Raw genomic sequence first — 14455 nt, forward strand, 5'->3', positions numbered from 1 at the left:
TAGTCATTTGAAAAGCATTACAATAACAAACCAACACCTGTCGTTCAGTTTGTGATCAGCATGTCATGTTTTTGCAATGAGAGAACAGTTACTGTCACTGTTTTCCTCAATCACCTCAACTCCGTGCTGCTCACAGTAGGAAATACATTTAATCATAGTCAGATTATAATGATAAACACTTACAGTACCAGCGGCACAGTGTGAGAGAAGGGTTTTTCTTTGAAAAGCTCACAATAATACGAAACGTGATGTATTCGTCCTTTGTCTTTCTGTGCTGTCATTTTTAGGCCCTCGCCAGAGGAGGCCCTGAAGTGGGGGGAATGCTTTGATACACTGCTGGCTCACAAATGTACGTTTTTCAACTCACTAAGATCCTAATGTCTTTATTTTTTATTTAAAAGGTGCTACATATCGTATTTTTTATTGTAATTTCAGAAAATGTCCATAATGTATTTGCCGCTAATAGTGGAATGATAGTATTTCACAGTATTACTTCCCCGCCAGCGTTGTGATTGGCTGTGATATTTGCCTGTTGATTTCTCCCGCCGGTGCGGCATCTGTTGTCACAAAGGGAAAGATGTTCTGACTTTGTGGCTGTGTTATCTGGTGGCAATAGCTCTGTCATTTCCTGGTTCCTAGCGATTTAGATGGTACAAAGATTCCCTACACTATTCAGTGCTTGTTTTCTCACATAAATTAAAATTGAGCGAAGTGTAGAATTTTAGCAAGCAGAAAATTAGAGCTTTCCACTAGATAACACAGCCACAATGTCGGAACCGCTTTCCCATTTTGGCAACAGATGCCTGTCATCAATAGATTAATATCTCAGCCAATGATCAAGTTTGCAGACAACACAACAGTGGTAGGCTTGATTACCAACAACGATGAGACAGCCTGCAGGGAAGAGGTGAGGGCCCTCAGAGTGTGGTGTCAGGAAAATAACCTCTTACTCAATGTCAGCAAAACAAAAGAGATGATCGTGGACTTCAGGGAACAGCAAAGGGAGCACCACTGTATCCACATCGACAGGACAGCAGTGGAGAAGGTGGAAAGTTTTAAGTTCCTATCACCGACAAACTGAAATGGTCCACGCACACAGTGTGGTGAAGAAGGTGCAACAGCGCCTCTTCAACCTCAGGAGGGTGAAAAAATGTGGCTTGTCCCAGTAAAACCCTGACGAGTGCACAATCGAGAGCATCCTGTCGTGCCGTATCACTGCCTGGTACTGTAACTGTACCGCCCACAACTGCAGGGCTCTCCAGAGGCACAACACATCACCGGGAGCAAACTACCTGCCCACCAGGACACCTACAACACCTAAAAAAGATCATCAAGGACAACAACCACCAACCGAGCCACTGCCTGTTCACCCCGCTTCCATCCAGAAGGCGAGGTACATCAAAACTGGGACAGAGAGATTGAAAAACAGCTTCTATCGCAAGGCCATCAGATTGTTAAACAGCCATCACTAGCACAGAGAGGTGGCTGCCTACCAACAGACTTGATATCATTGGCCACTTTAATAAATGGAACACTATTCACTTTAATAATACCACTTTAAGAATGTTTACATATCTCACATTACTTTTGTCATATGTATATACTGTATCCAACACTATCTATGGCATCTTAGCCACTCTGTCACTGCTCATCCATATAGTTGATATATTCTTATCCCATTTCCTTTACTAAATTGTGTGTATTAGGTTTTGTTGTGGAATTGTTAGATATTACCTGTTAGATACTGCTGCACTGTCGGATCTAGAAGCATAAGCATTTCACTACACTCGCAATAATGCCTGCTAAACCATGTGTATGTGACCAATCAAATTTGATTTGGATTACAAAACTGTAGGTAATACTGTGAAACACTATCTTCCCACTATTAGTGCCAGATACGTTATGGACATTTTCTGAAATGATAATGCAAAAATGCTTGTGCATCACCTTTAACTTTTGTTTAGACTTTTGTTTAGGCAATGTATATTTTCCAAGGGAGCCATACAAAAAATACCTTGGTCTCAAAATGACTGTGAATGAATTAATTTGACCATTTTGAAATATACAATTGCAATGTGAATACAGCAAGCATAAGAACAGACAACAGATTTATTTCCATTGTGGTCCTGTATGTTGATACATACTATTTAATACAAAAACACTATATAATATGATATATTGTCTTGGACAGATGGAGTGGCAGTCTTCCAAAGGTTCCTGCAGACAGAGTTCAGTGAGGAGAACTTGGACTTCTGGTTGGCCTGTGAGAAGTACAGGAAAATCAAATCCCAGTTCAAAATGGCCTCCCGAGCAAAACAAATCTTCTCAGAATACATGTCCATACAGTCCTGTAAAGAGGTAAAGCCAATACACAGTACACACACCATGGTTCATCTTTAGAGTAATAATTTAGTGATGCTGCTACTATTTGAGCAGTGTGTTTTTGTGAGAAAGTGTGTTACAGATAAGATATATTGTTCTTATTTATACCATTTAGAGATACAACATGGAGTAGGGTGAAGTTGCCCCTAGGTGCTGATCTTGGGTCAGTTTGTCCAGTGATATATATATATATATTCAGACCCCATGATTTTTTTTCCCACATTTTGTTACGTTGCCTTATTCTAAAATGTATTAAATCGTTTTTTTTCTACACATTTTACCCCATAATGACAAACCAAAACCGGTTTAGACATTTTTGCTAAGTTATTAAAAATAAATAGCTGAAACATCACATTTACATAAGTATTCAGACCCTTTACTCAGTACATTGTTGAAGCACCTTTGGCAGCGATTACAGCCTCGAGTCTTCTTGACTGCTACAAGCTTGGCACTCCATTGTTCGGGAGCATCGCTGCACAGCTATTTTTAGGTCTCTCCAGAGATGTTCGATTGGGTTCAAGTCCGGGCTCTGGCTGGGCCACTCAAGGGCATTCAGAGGCTTGTCCTGAAGCTACTCCTACATTGTCTAAGCTGTGTGATTAGGGTCGTTTCCTGTTGGAAGGTGAATCTTCTCCCCATTTTGAGGTCCTGAGCCCTCTGGAGCAGGTTTTCATCAAGGATCTCTCTATACTTTGCCTGGTTCATCTTTCCCTCGATCCTGACTAGTCTCCTAGTCCCTGACGCTGAAAAACATCCCCACAGCATGATGCTGCCACCACGCTTCACCATAGGTATGGTGCCATGTTTCCTACAGACGTGACGCTTGATGTGCCTTTTACTGAGGAGTGTCTTCTGTCTGGCCACTCTACAATAAAGGCCTGATTGGTGAAGTGCTGCAGAGATGGTCATCTTTCTGGAAGATTCTCCCATTGCCACAGAGGAACTCTGGAGCTCTGTCAGAGTGACCATCTGGTAATTGGTCACCTCCCTTCCAAATCATGTCCAATCAATTGAATTTGCCACAGGTGGACTCGAGTCAAGTTGTAGATACATCTCATGGATGATCAATGGAAGCAGGATGTACCGGAGCTAAATTTCAAGTCTCATAGCAAAGGGTCTGAATGCTTAGGTAAATAAGGTATGTGTTTTTTTATTTTATTGAAATTTGCAAAAATTTCTAGAACCTGTTTTTGCTTTGTAATTGTGGGGTATTGTGTGTAGATCGAGAAGTAAAAATATTTATTTAATCCATTTTAGAATAGGGTTGTTGCGTAAATATGATGAAACTGGCTCTCATGAGGACCACCACAGGAAAGGAAGACCCAGAGTTACCTCTGCTGCGGAGGATAAATTCACGAGAGTTACCTGCACCTCAGATTGCAGCCCAAATAAATGTTTGAGTTCAAGTAACAGACACATCAACATAAACTGTGGAAGGGACTGCGTGAATCAGGCCTTCATGATCGAAATGCTGTAAAGAAACTACTACTGAAGGACACCAATAAGAAGAATAGACTTGCTTGGGCCAAGAAACACGAGAAATGGACATTACACCGGTGGAAATCTGTCCTTTGGTCCGATGAGTCCAAATTTGAGATTTTTGGTTCCAACCGTCGTGTCTTCGCGAGATGTAGAGTAGGTGAACGGATGATCTCTGCATGTGGGGTTCCCGCCGTGAAGCAAGGAGGTGGTGTGATGGTGTTGGGGTGCTTTGCTGGTGACACTATGTGATTTTATTTAGAATTCAAGGCACACTTAACCAGCATGGCTTCCACAGCATTCTGCCGCGATACGCCATTCCATCTGGTTTGTGCTTAGTGGGACAAGGACCCAAAACACACCTCTAGGCTGTGTAAGGGCTATTTGACCAGGAAGGAGAGTGATGGTGCTGCATCAGATGACCTGGCCTCCACAATCACCTGACCTCAACCCAAATGAGATGGTTTGGGATGAGTTGGACCACAGTGTGAAGAAAAAGCAGCCAACAAGTGCTCAGCATTATGTGGGAACTACTTCGACTGTTGGAAAATCAGCTGGTTGAGAGAATGCCAAGAGTTTGCAAAGCTGTCATCAAGGCAAAAGGATGGCTACTTTGAAGAATGTCAAATATAAAATATATTATTTTATAACTTTTTTGGTTACTACATGATTCCATATGTGTTACTTCATAGTTTGTCTTAACTATTATCCTACAATGGAGAAAATAGTAAAAATATAGAAAACCCTTGAATGAGTAGGTGTGTTTAAACTTCTAACTGATACTGTATATATACACATACTATCGGTTTTGATTCAGAAAATGTGTACTTTTCCACCTATTATTTCATATTATTTTTGGCTGACTGCAACAGCAGATGTGGCTAACAACTGCGCATGTGCACTCTCATGGGGCAAACTCTTACAGGGTGACTACACAGCTCGCGTTGGGTCCGCGAGCGCTGCAATTAAAAAAAATATATATATATATATATATATATATATATATATATTATTAAATTATTGCACCCACACTGCTCACGCGCGCCAACGAACATCTGCGTTGCCAAGGGCTAAAATAGAAGTCAGTTCTATTTATGACACAGATCATGCTGCAAGTCCTGCCTCTCACATCTCCTCATTGGTTTATAGAAGCATGTACCCACATGCCATTTCCTCATTGGTTATACCCACATGGGTGACTGAAAGACGAACGAGGTCGGTGGCGATAATGCACCTAATTTACGAAAGTTGCCAATCGCAATATAAAGTCCAAAGAAAAACCCTGGGAGGAGAGATGACTAGAAACGATTCGGTTGACCGTTTTTATGTGTGGATTAAATGTTGGAGTAGAGGACCTTGTGCATTTAATGTAAAATAACAACTTTAATGTTTATATTCCAGGACAAATTGGCTAGCAACAGCAAGCTAGCTGAATAGGGCAAATTAGCTAGCAATTGCAAACTAGCTAGCTAAATTGCCATAAATGTTTAATGCTTTTTGACCTGTCCCCAAATTAATGTAATTGGTTCATAGTTTTTTATATTATATTATATATATATTTATATATACAAATAAATGTGCGCAGCCGGTTTAGTTTCCGTGTGAGTTTTATGGGGAGAAGGAGCTGGCACAAAAGTTAAAACCAGTTAGAAAAAACGACGCCAGGACAGCGGAGTCAATCACCACCTTCCGGAGACACCTGAAACCCCACCTCTTTAAGGAATACCTAGGATAGGATAAAGTAATCCTTCTCACCCCCCCTCCCCCCCTTAAAATATTTAGATGCACTATTGTAAAGTGGTTGTTCCACTGGATGTCATAAGGTGAATGCACCAATTTGTAAGTCGCTCTGGATAAGAGCGTCTGCTAAATGACTTAAATGTAATGTAAAATGTAAAATGTAAAGTTAGCCTGAAGTTATTTCTGAAAAGTGAAAATCCGAAGATCGTATCAAGAGCAAGGTGGAGTTCGGTCCCTGGCTGCAAGAAATCTAGGGAAGAAGACACAAAATGTCACTGTTTCGTAGATGGCTCGTAGCAATGAAAAAAAAAACTGTAAATTCGATGTAAACACTCCTACAGCCAATCTAAGTGTGTGTAATAGCCTTGCACTTCATTGACTACGAAAGAGATATACAAAAAAAAAAAACACAACTCCGACAACGGTTCCTTCTCTATTCTGCATTGTTGTATTCGGCACATTTGACAAATAACATTTGATTTGTATTCCCATCGACTGGATATGGTACCGTGCCAAAATACAGAGGCGCTTATGAGAAAAGTGTCAAAGCGAGCATCTGGTGGTAGGTAATCTAATCATTGCAGTTTGAGTTGATCTTATTGTGTTGTAACCATTGCACCATATAATGTAGATATGGCCTGGGCGCTCTACCGGTTAGCATGTGTGGCCTGTCTTTATGACAAGGGGTTTGAAGAGATGAGACAGTAATTGTCACCTAACACTGCAGAATAGACAGATTAAAATGTAAGATTGTTGCATTTTAATTACTTGTCTACTCGCTTATTTCATAATCAGAATCTCTAATGTCTGATTTAACATTTCATGCTTTTAACAACTGTATAGATCATGTTTTATGGAAGACCTAGATGCAGACAGTGTCAAAGTAACAAAAGTTTATTACTCGAACAGGGGGCAGGCAAAAAACAACAGGTGAAGAAGGGCAGGCAGAGGTCAGTAATCCAGAAAGGTACAGGATGGGGGGCAGAATGGTCAAAACCGGGAAACAATAACTAGGAAAAAGACAGGAGCAAGTGGGAAACTGCTGGTAAGCTTGACGAACGAAACAAACTGGCAATAGACAGACAGAGAACACAGGTTTTACACAAGGGATAATGAGGGGAGACAAGCACAGACGGGTGTGACAGTTTTGCAATACGTGAACTGGGTAGGCCTAATTGGTTGCATGTAGTCTGGTCTATTGTGTAACCTCCACCTCCCCTGTCGATAGCGGCCATGAGTATCCTAACAATATAATTACTTTTAGCCCCATGGCCATAAAAAACAAACATTCATTAGATATTACAAACATGGTATCACATTATACTTGTGTTAGGATGAAAGTTTTGCTTTGTCAATACACAAGAATAATAATTTGGCATGTAACCCATACTATACCAACTGTCAATTCCTTTCACGTTTACAATTGTATATATAACAGACTACCATTGTGTCACAAATAACTGAGAGGTCAATGACCCCAACTCACTCGCCTATTCTGGCCTCAAAGAACCAAGCAACAGCAAGCTCCTCTGGCACCCATGTGAGTTGATGTTGTCAACTGTATATTTTCACGCCTTTTCCTGATGTGTTGCCTAGCCATGGCGTATTAGCATGACAACATGTCAGGCAACTGTATAGCCAACTGACATTTACTCCTGAGATACTGACCTGTTGCACCATCTACAACCACTGTGATTATTATGTGACTATCCTGGTCATCTATAAATGTTTGAAAATAGTTTTAGAACAACCTGGCATAAATGGCAATGTACTCTTATCTCCACCCGGCACAGCCAGAAGAGGACTGGCAACCCCTCAAAGCTTTGTTCCTCTTGAGGTTTCTTCCTCGGTTCCTGCCTTTCTAGTGAGTTTTTCCACCGTCCATCTACATATGCATTGCTTGCTGTTTGGGGTTTTAGGCTGGGTTTCTGTATAGCCCTTAATGCTGTTGTAAAAAGGCTGTTATAAATACTTTTGATTGATTGCGTGGAATAACTTAGCCCAAGATCCACCTAGTGCGTTTGTATTTATTTATTTTTGCGGTCACAGTGCCTAACCTGACACACACATACACAATACAGTGCATTCTGAAAATATGCTTCCCTTCCCTTTTTCCACATTTTGTTACATTACAGCCTTATTAAAAATTCAAATGTAATACTCAATCAACACACAATACCCCAAAATGACAGATTTTTTTTTGAGAATGTATTAAAAATGAAAAACAGGTATTCAGACCTTTTGCTATGAGACTCGAAATCGAGCTCAGTTGCATCCTGTTACCATTGATCATCCTTGAGATCCTTTCTACAACCTGAAGTCCACCTGTGGTAAATTCAATCGATTGGACATGATTTGGAAAGGCACCCACCTGTCTATATAGAGTCCCACAGTTGGCAGTGCATGTCAGAGCAAAAACCAAGCCATGTGGTTGAATAAATTGTTTGTAGAGCTCAGGGAAAGGATTATGTCGAGGCACAAATCTGGGGAAGGGTACCAAAACATTTCTGCAGAATTGAAGTTCCAAGAACACAGTGGCCTCCATCATTCTTAAATAGAAGAAGTTTGGAACCCCCAAGACACTTCCTAGAGCTGGCCGACCGGGCAAACTGAGCAATCGGGGGAGAAAGGCCTTTCTCAGGTAAGTGACCAAGAATCCGATGGTCAATCTGATAGAGCTCCAGAGTTCCTCTGTGGAGATGTGAGAACTTTCCAGAAGGACAACAATATCTGCAGCACTCTACCAATCAGGCTTTTATGGCAGACTGACAAGACGGAAGCTACTCCTCAGTAAAAGGGACATGAGAGCCCACTTGGAGTTTTTTTAAATGCACCTAAAGGACTCTCAGACCATGAGAAACAACATTCTCTGGTCTGATGAAACCAAAATTGAACTCTTTGGCCTGAATGCCAAGCATCACGTCTGGAAGAAAACTGGCACCATCCCTACGGTGAAGCATGGTGGTGGCAGCATCATGCTGTGGGGATGTTTTTCAGCAGCAGAGACTGGGAGACTAGTCAGGATCGAGGGAAAGTTGAAAGGAGCAAAGTATAGAGAGATCCTTGATGAAAACCTGCTCCAGAGCACTCAGGACCTCAGCCAAGACAATACACCCGATCGAACATCTCTGGAGAGACATGGAAGTAGTTGTGCAACCAAAGGTGCTTCAACAAAGTATTGAGTAAAAGGGGCTGAATACTTAAGTAATTGTGATATTTCCGTTTTTTTATTTTGAATACATTTGCAATCATTTAAAAAAAAAATGTGTTTACTTTCATCACGGTGTATTGTTTGTAGATTGATTTAAAAAATGTAATACATTTTAGAACAAGGTTGTAACAAAAGGTGTAAAAAGTCAAGGGATCTGAAATACTTTTGAATGCACTCTACCTGTAACTTCGACTTTTCACAAGTCCTTGGAGTCTTCCACTTCCTGAAAACCAGTGTAGACCCCATAAGGCGATAGATATTTGGCTTGGATGGCATTTATCACGCAGGATGGGACTGGAATCAGGACTCCTGGACCCAATGTCTTACCACAAGAGGACTTACCACGGAGGACACACCATAGTGCTCTCCAAGCAGCACGTTAAGATATGAGCAGCCCTTTTTGGCTTAGAAGCGAATGAAACGCAAACATATTATAGGCGAGGTGCTGGCTAGCGGAGTAGAACACTTGAAAAATTAAAGGGAGAGCTGCACACTCTAGGAGCTCAGATGCAATAATTTAATAACCTAATAACCAATGTTTCGACAGACAAGATGTCTTCATCAGGGTTTAAGGACAAACACTGAGGGGTGACTAGTTTATATAGTGTCAAAGGATACACACAGGTGTCTGTAATCATTGGCGGGTGTGGCCTGATATCATTGGTTAATTCTCAGATGTAAAAATAACATACCAAAAACATGAAAGGATAGCATACGATCATAGATACAATTTGGCTACATAGGCCTACAAACATTTACAATAATCACTAGAATGGCTTCAGATCAAAGTCTACGTTAACACCGAAGGGAGCAAGGGTCTTTAAATTAAAGATCCAGGCAGCCTCTCATTTTAACAATAAATTGTCGAGGTCACCCCCTCTCCTAGGGAGGGTGACCTGTTCGATGCCGATATAAGGGATGAAATCGAGTGATTTGGCTTATCATTTACACAAAGATGGGTAACAACCTGCAACCCACCCTGATCCAAAGTAATTATTTTTAATGGAGCATAATCCATAATCACGTTGCCAATTCCTGTTGTGTTCTGTTTTTGTTTTTCTGTCTTCGGTTGGGGGGTACTATATTGTTTGTTTTCATTATGTCTGCTTGTAAAACTGTAAATTCATAAACAAAATATAAAAAAGTACCATTCAACAATACATTAGCGTGCCTCCACTAGTTTTTTCCATCACTCACAAGTATTTTGTCGTCAGACATGTTTGTAGGTTGTTGTTTACTTCTTAAAACTAATCTGTAATACTATGCTACTGTCTTCTGATTGTGAATAAGTTTTTATGTAAAGGGATTCCCCCACGAGAGCTCTGCTGTTGCAGTCTGCCACATAAATTAATGATATGAAATAATCGCTATCGTTTTAGGTGGAAAACTACACATTTTCTGAGAGGGGAAAAAGGCAAACGCCACCTACCTAGTTTCAGTGTATGGAATCACTTGGGAAATGTTGGTTTTTAGGTAAACCTCCCCTTTAATAGACCAATAAGAAAGAGTTCCAAACCTCTCTGCCAATAATGGAGTTTTCCGTTTTCCCATCCCCACTCAGACCACTCCCAGACAATATTGCTTAAGAAATTGCTCTTGGTAAGAAGCTATTTTTGTTTCTTTACCATTTTGAATGAAAACAAATCACCGTAAGGTACAGTATTTAACTCTTACCCAGAAATGATTTGATAGTGAGATAAAAACAGCTGCATTGATCCTTTAAATCTAGAATCCTTAGTTTCTCCATCCATTTTTGGATGCAGAAATTAGTGATATATAGGAGCTTAGTTCAATTGTTGTACCAAAATATACACTTTTTTTACTCAAGTTTGTAAACAATGTACATGTGAACAAACAGTGTATAGCCTCAACATGGTTCAAATTATAATTTTGATATGATGGATGGTCAGTCTATGCATTTGAGAGTGGTTACATTTCTCCAGGCCTGTCCCTCAGCTTTTTACCAAAACAGAGGTGGGGTAGCCAATTTGTTTCAATTAAGGAGTCACTTTAAGGTTAAGATTGGGGGAAGGGAAGCAGATCCGAGAGTTGTGCCTAGGGGAAACCTCACTCCGGAGTATATGAAACATTAGCAGGGTGTGATATTTAATGTGGCAATCAGCGGTTGAAACAATAAAGTGTTCTCCCGCCACGCTTTTGCTAAAAAGCTGAGGGATGGGCCTGGAGAAATCTAACCACTCAAATGCATAGACCGAACTATGGATGCAAAAGTATAGTTTTAACCATGGTTTGAGGCTATACAGTGTTTGTTTACATTACTTTGCTTACGGAGTAAAACAAGTTTATTTACATTTAAGTCATTTAGCAGACGCTCTTATCCAGAGCGACTTACAAATTGGGTTATATTTTGGGTTCTGATGGGGTACAACAGTTGAACTCCGCCCATGAGGCATTTATGTTATATTCTACAAAAATCAATGTATACATATCATTAATTTATAAATGTATGTAGCTACTGCAGATCCATTTTAAGAGCCTCCTTCCAATAACAGGTGAATCTGGACTCCTACACCCGAGAAGTCACGAAGGAGAACTTGCAGAGCACCTCGGCATTGACCTTTGACCTGGCCCAGAACAGGATCTATGGCCTCATGGAGAAGGACCCGTACCCTCGCTTCCTACGCTCGGACCTCTACAGGGACTTGACCAACCAAAAGAGGTTCAACGCCATGGTGCCAGATCTGCCCTGAGTTGGAAGAGAGATTGAGGACATTGGATGACTTGGAGCCCTGGTTTGTGTTCATTAGAGGGATGGACATTGGAGAGCTGTGCCCAGGTGACATTCACGTTGTCTAAATTGGTTTAGATTATGGTTTGGTACTATTTTTGTCAGTGTTATATACTTACCTCATCTGATTCTCCATGGGCATTTTCCCAACCTGGTTCTGTGGTCATTGGTTTCTGACGAGTTAATTTAAAAAATGTTTTGAACAAATACAGCTTCCATATCCTCATGGGCCTTCCTGTTTGTGGCATAGCCCAAACCTTCACTGCCTTCTATTTCTGTGTGTAACACAGGCAGATTTCTGACACTATTCCAAAGACTAGAAGATGCTATACACTATATCTAGGAGGTGTTCAACATAGCCAAGAGGCCTTCCAGTGTATTCAAACTATTGTGCAATCAACAAACATGGTGCAATGAACCCCCCCCCCCCCCCCCCCCCCCAAAACATTATACAAGCAATCCTATATGATCTTTTAATATTTCAGCATTGGAAGCTCTGCAATACAAGGTGGTTGCCACTGCTTACAGAAAACCTTCACCATCAGCATCCAGATTGCAATATACAGTGCCTTCAGAAACTATTCACACAACCTTTCTTTCCTCAATTGAGATTAAAATGTATTTCATTGTAATTTTTTTATCAACGATTTACACAATACTCAAACATATGTACAAAAATATATATAGATATAAAAGGAAAATTAAACACTAATATATCTTGATTAGATAAGTATTCAACTGCCTGAGTCAATACCTGTTAGAATCACCCTTGGAAGCGATTACAGCTGTGAGCCTTTCTGGGTAAGTCTCTAAGAGCTAGATTGTGGAACATTTGCCATTCTTTACAAAAGTAGTCAAGCTCTGTCAAATTGTTTATTGATCATTGCTAGACAACAGATTTAAGTAGTTTTTAAGTCAAAACTGTAACTCAGCCACTCAGGAACTTTCACAATCTTCTTGGTAAGCAACTCCAGTGTAGATTTTGCCTTGTGTTTTTGGTTATTGTCCTGCTGAAAGGTGAATTCATCGTCCAGTGTTTGATGGAAAGCAGACTGAACCAGGTTTTCCTCTGAAATTATGCCTGTGCTTAGCGCAAACTCCCCAGTCCTTAACGATTACAAGCATACCCATAACATGAAACTTAAATTTTTCTTTTCACAATTCCTGACATTTAATCCTAGTAAAAATTCCCTGTCTAAGATCAGTTAGGATCACCACTTTATTTTAGGAATGTGTAATGTCAGAATAATAGTAGAGAGAATTATTTATTTCAGCTTTTATTTATTTCATCACATTCCCAGTGGGTCAAAAGTTTACATACACTCAATTAGTATTTGGCAGCATTGCCTTTAAATTGTTTAACTTGGGTCAAACATTTTGGGTAGCCTTTCACAAGCTTCCCACAATAAGTTGGGTGAATTTTGGCCCATTCCTCCTGACAGAGCTGGTGTAACGGAGTCAGGTTTGTCAGCCTCCTTGCTCGCACATGAATTTCAGTTCTGCCCACACCTTTTCTATAGGATTGAGGTCAGAGCTTTGTGATAGCCACTCCAATACCTTAACTTTGTTGTCCTTAAGCCATTTTGCCACAACTTTGGAAGTATGCTTGGGGTCATTGTCCATTTGGAAGACCCATTTGCCACCAAGCTTTGAGATGTTGCTTCAATATATCCACATAATTTCCCTTCCATATGATGCCATCTATTTTGTGAAGTGCACCAGGCCCTCCTGCAGGCAAAGCACCTCCACAGCACGATGCTCCCACCCCCGTGCTTCACGGTTGGGATGGTGTTCTTCAGCTTGCAAGCCTCCCCCTTTTTCATCCAAACATAACGATGGTCATCATGGCCAAACAGTTCTATTTTTGTTTCATCAGACCAAAGGACATTTCTCCAAAAAGTACATCCTTTGTCCCCATGTGCAGTTGCAAACCGTAGTCTGGCTTTTTTTAATGGAGGTTTTGGAGCAGTGGCATCTTCCTTGCTGAGCGGCCTTTCAGGTTATGTTGATATAGGACTCGTTTTACTGTGGATATAGATACATTTGTACCCGTTTCCTTCATTGACGTCATTGTGAAATCTCTAGCAAGTTAGGAAGGACTTCTGTATCTTTGTAGTGACTGGGTGTATTAATACACCATCTAAAGTGTAACTAATAATTTCACCATGCTCAAAGGGATATTCAATTTCTTATTTTTTTTGCTTGCTCGACTGAGGGACCTTACAATTATCTGTATGTGTTGTGTAAACAGATGAGGTTATAATGTTAAACACTATTATTGTCTAATAAAATGCATTTGCTGGCACACACCCAGAGAAAATTATTTTAATGTAGAGGTGCTGACTAATGGTGAATAAACTGTAAGCTATATAAAAAAAAGTGTTTTTAAACACTATTGCACAGAGTCCATGCAACTTATGTGACTTGTTAAGCAAACTTTTACTCATTAATTTATTTGGGAGTCGAACACTTGACTCCAGACATTTTTGACATTATGGGCTATTATGTGTAGGCTAGTAACGAAAAGTATCTATTTTAAATTCAGGCTATAACGCAACAGAATGTGGAAAGAGTCAAGGGGTGTGAATACTTTCTGAAGGTACTGTAAAGGAGAAATAGTATATTACCCTGTACGATTTTGTATTATAGTATCTTATATAATAGTAATTGGTTTAGGGAGGCTCATATACTACATAATTTGTCATCAATGATTAAGCTCATGACATCCACAGCACATATCTGACTTTTAGAGACCTCTAAGGAGAAACATTTATCCTCAAGGAGAAAAAACAAACACGTTAACCAAACAAATGGGTCATATGAAAAAGAGAGACTGAAGTTATAGAATAACTGGTTTGATACTTATGCTGCAAATGTATAAAGACGCTTTGCTT

The 14455-nt window shown here is 40.2% G+C and overlaps 1 protein-coding gene across 5 annotated transcripts in view; it reads left to right on the top strand.

Moving 5' to 3' along the window:
• Nucleotides 1-12779, top strand: part of LOC124034002 (regulator of G-protein signaling 3-like) — an 81307-nt gene extending 68528 nt beyond the window's left edge. For all 5 annotated transcript variants that reach the window (XM_046346605.1, XM_046346607.1, XM_046346604.1 and 2 more), the window contains 3 exons: nucleotides 288-349; nucleotides 2192-2358; nucleotides 11326-12779. In XM_046346605.1, coding sequence (XP_046202561.1) covers nucleotides 288-349; nucleotides 2192-2358; nucleotides 11326-11523 — 427 coding nt within the window. In that variant the 3' untranslated portion in view covers nucleotides 11524-12779. The remainder of the gene's footprint in view (nucleotides 1-287; nucleotides 350-2191; nucleotides 2359-11325) is intronic.
• Nucleotides 12780-14455: the final 1676 nt, after the last annotated feature.

The sequence above is a fragment of the Oncorhynchus gorbuscha genome, linkage group LG04 (assembly GCF_021184085.1).
Source record: "Oncorhynchus gorbuscha isolate QuinsamMale2020 ecotype Even-year linkage group LG04, OgorEven_v1.0, whole genome shotgun sequence".
Taxonomy (NCBI): domain Eukaryota; kingdom Metazoa; phylum Chordata; class Actinopteri; order Salmoniformes; family Salmonidae; genus Oncorhynchus; species Oncorhynchus gorbuscha.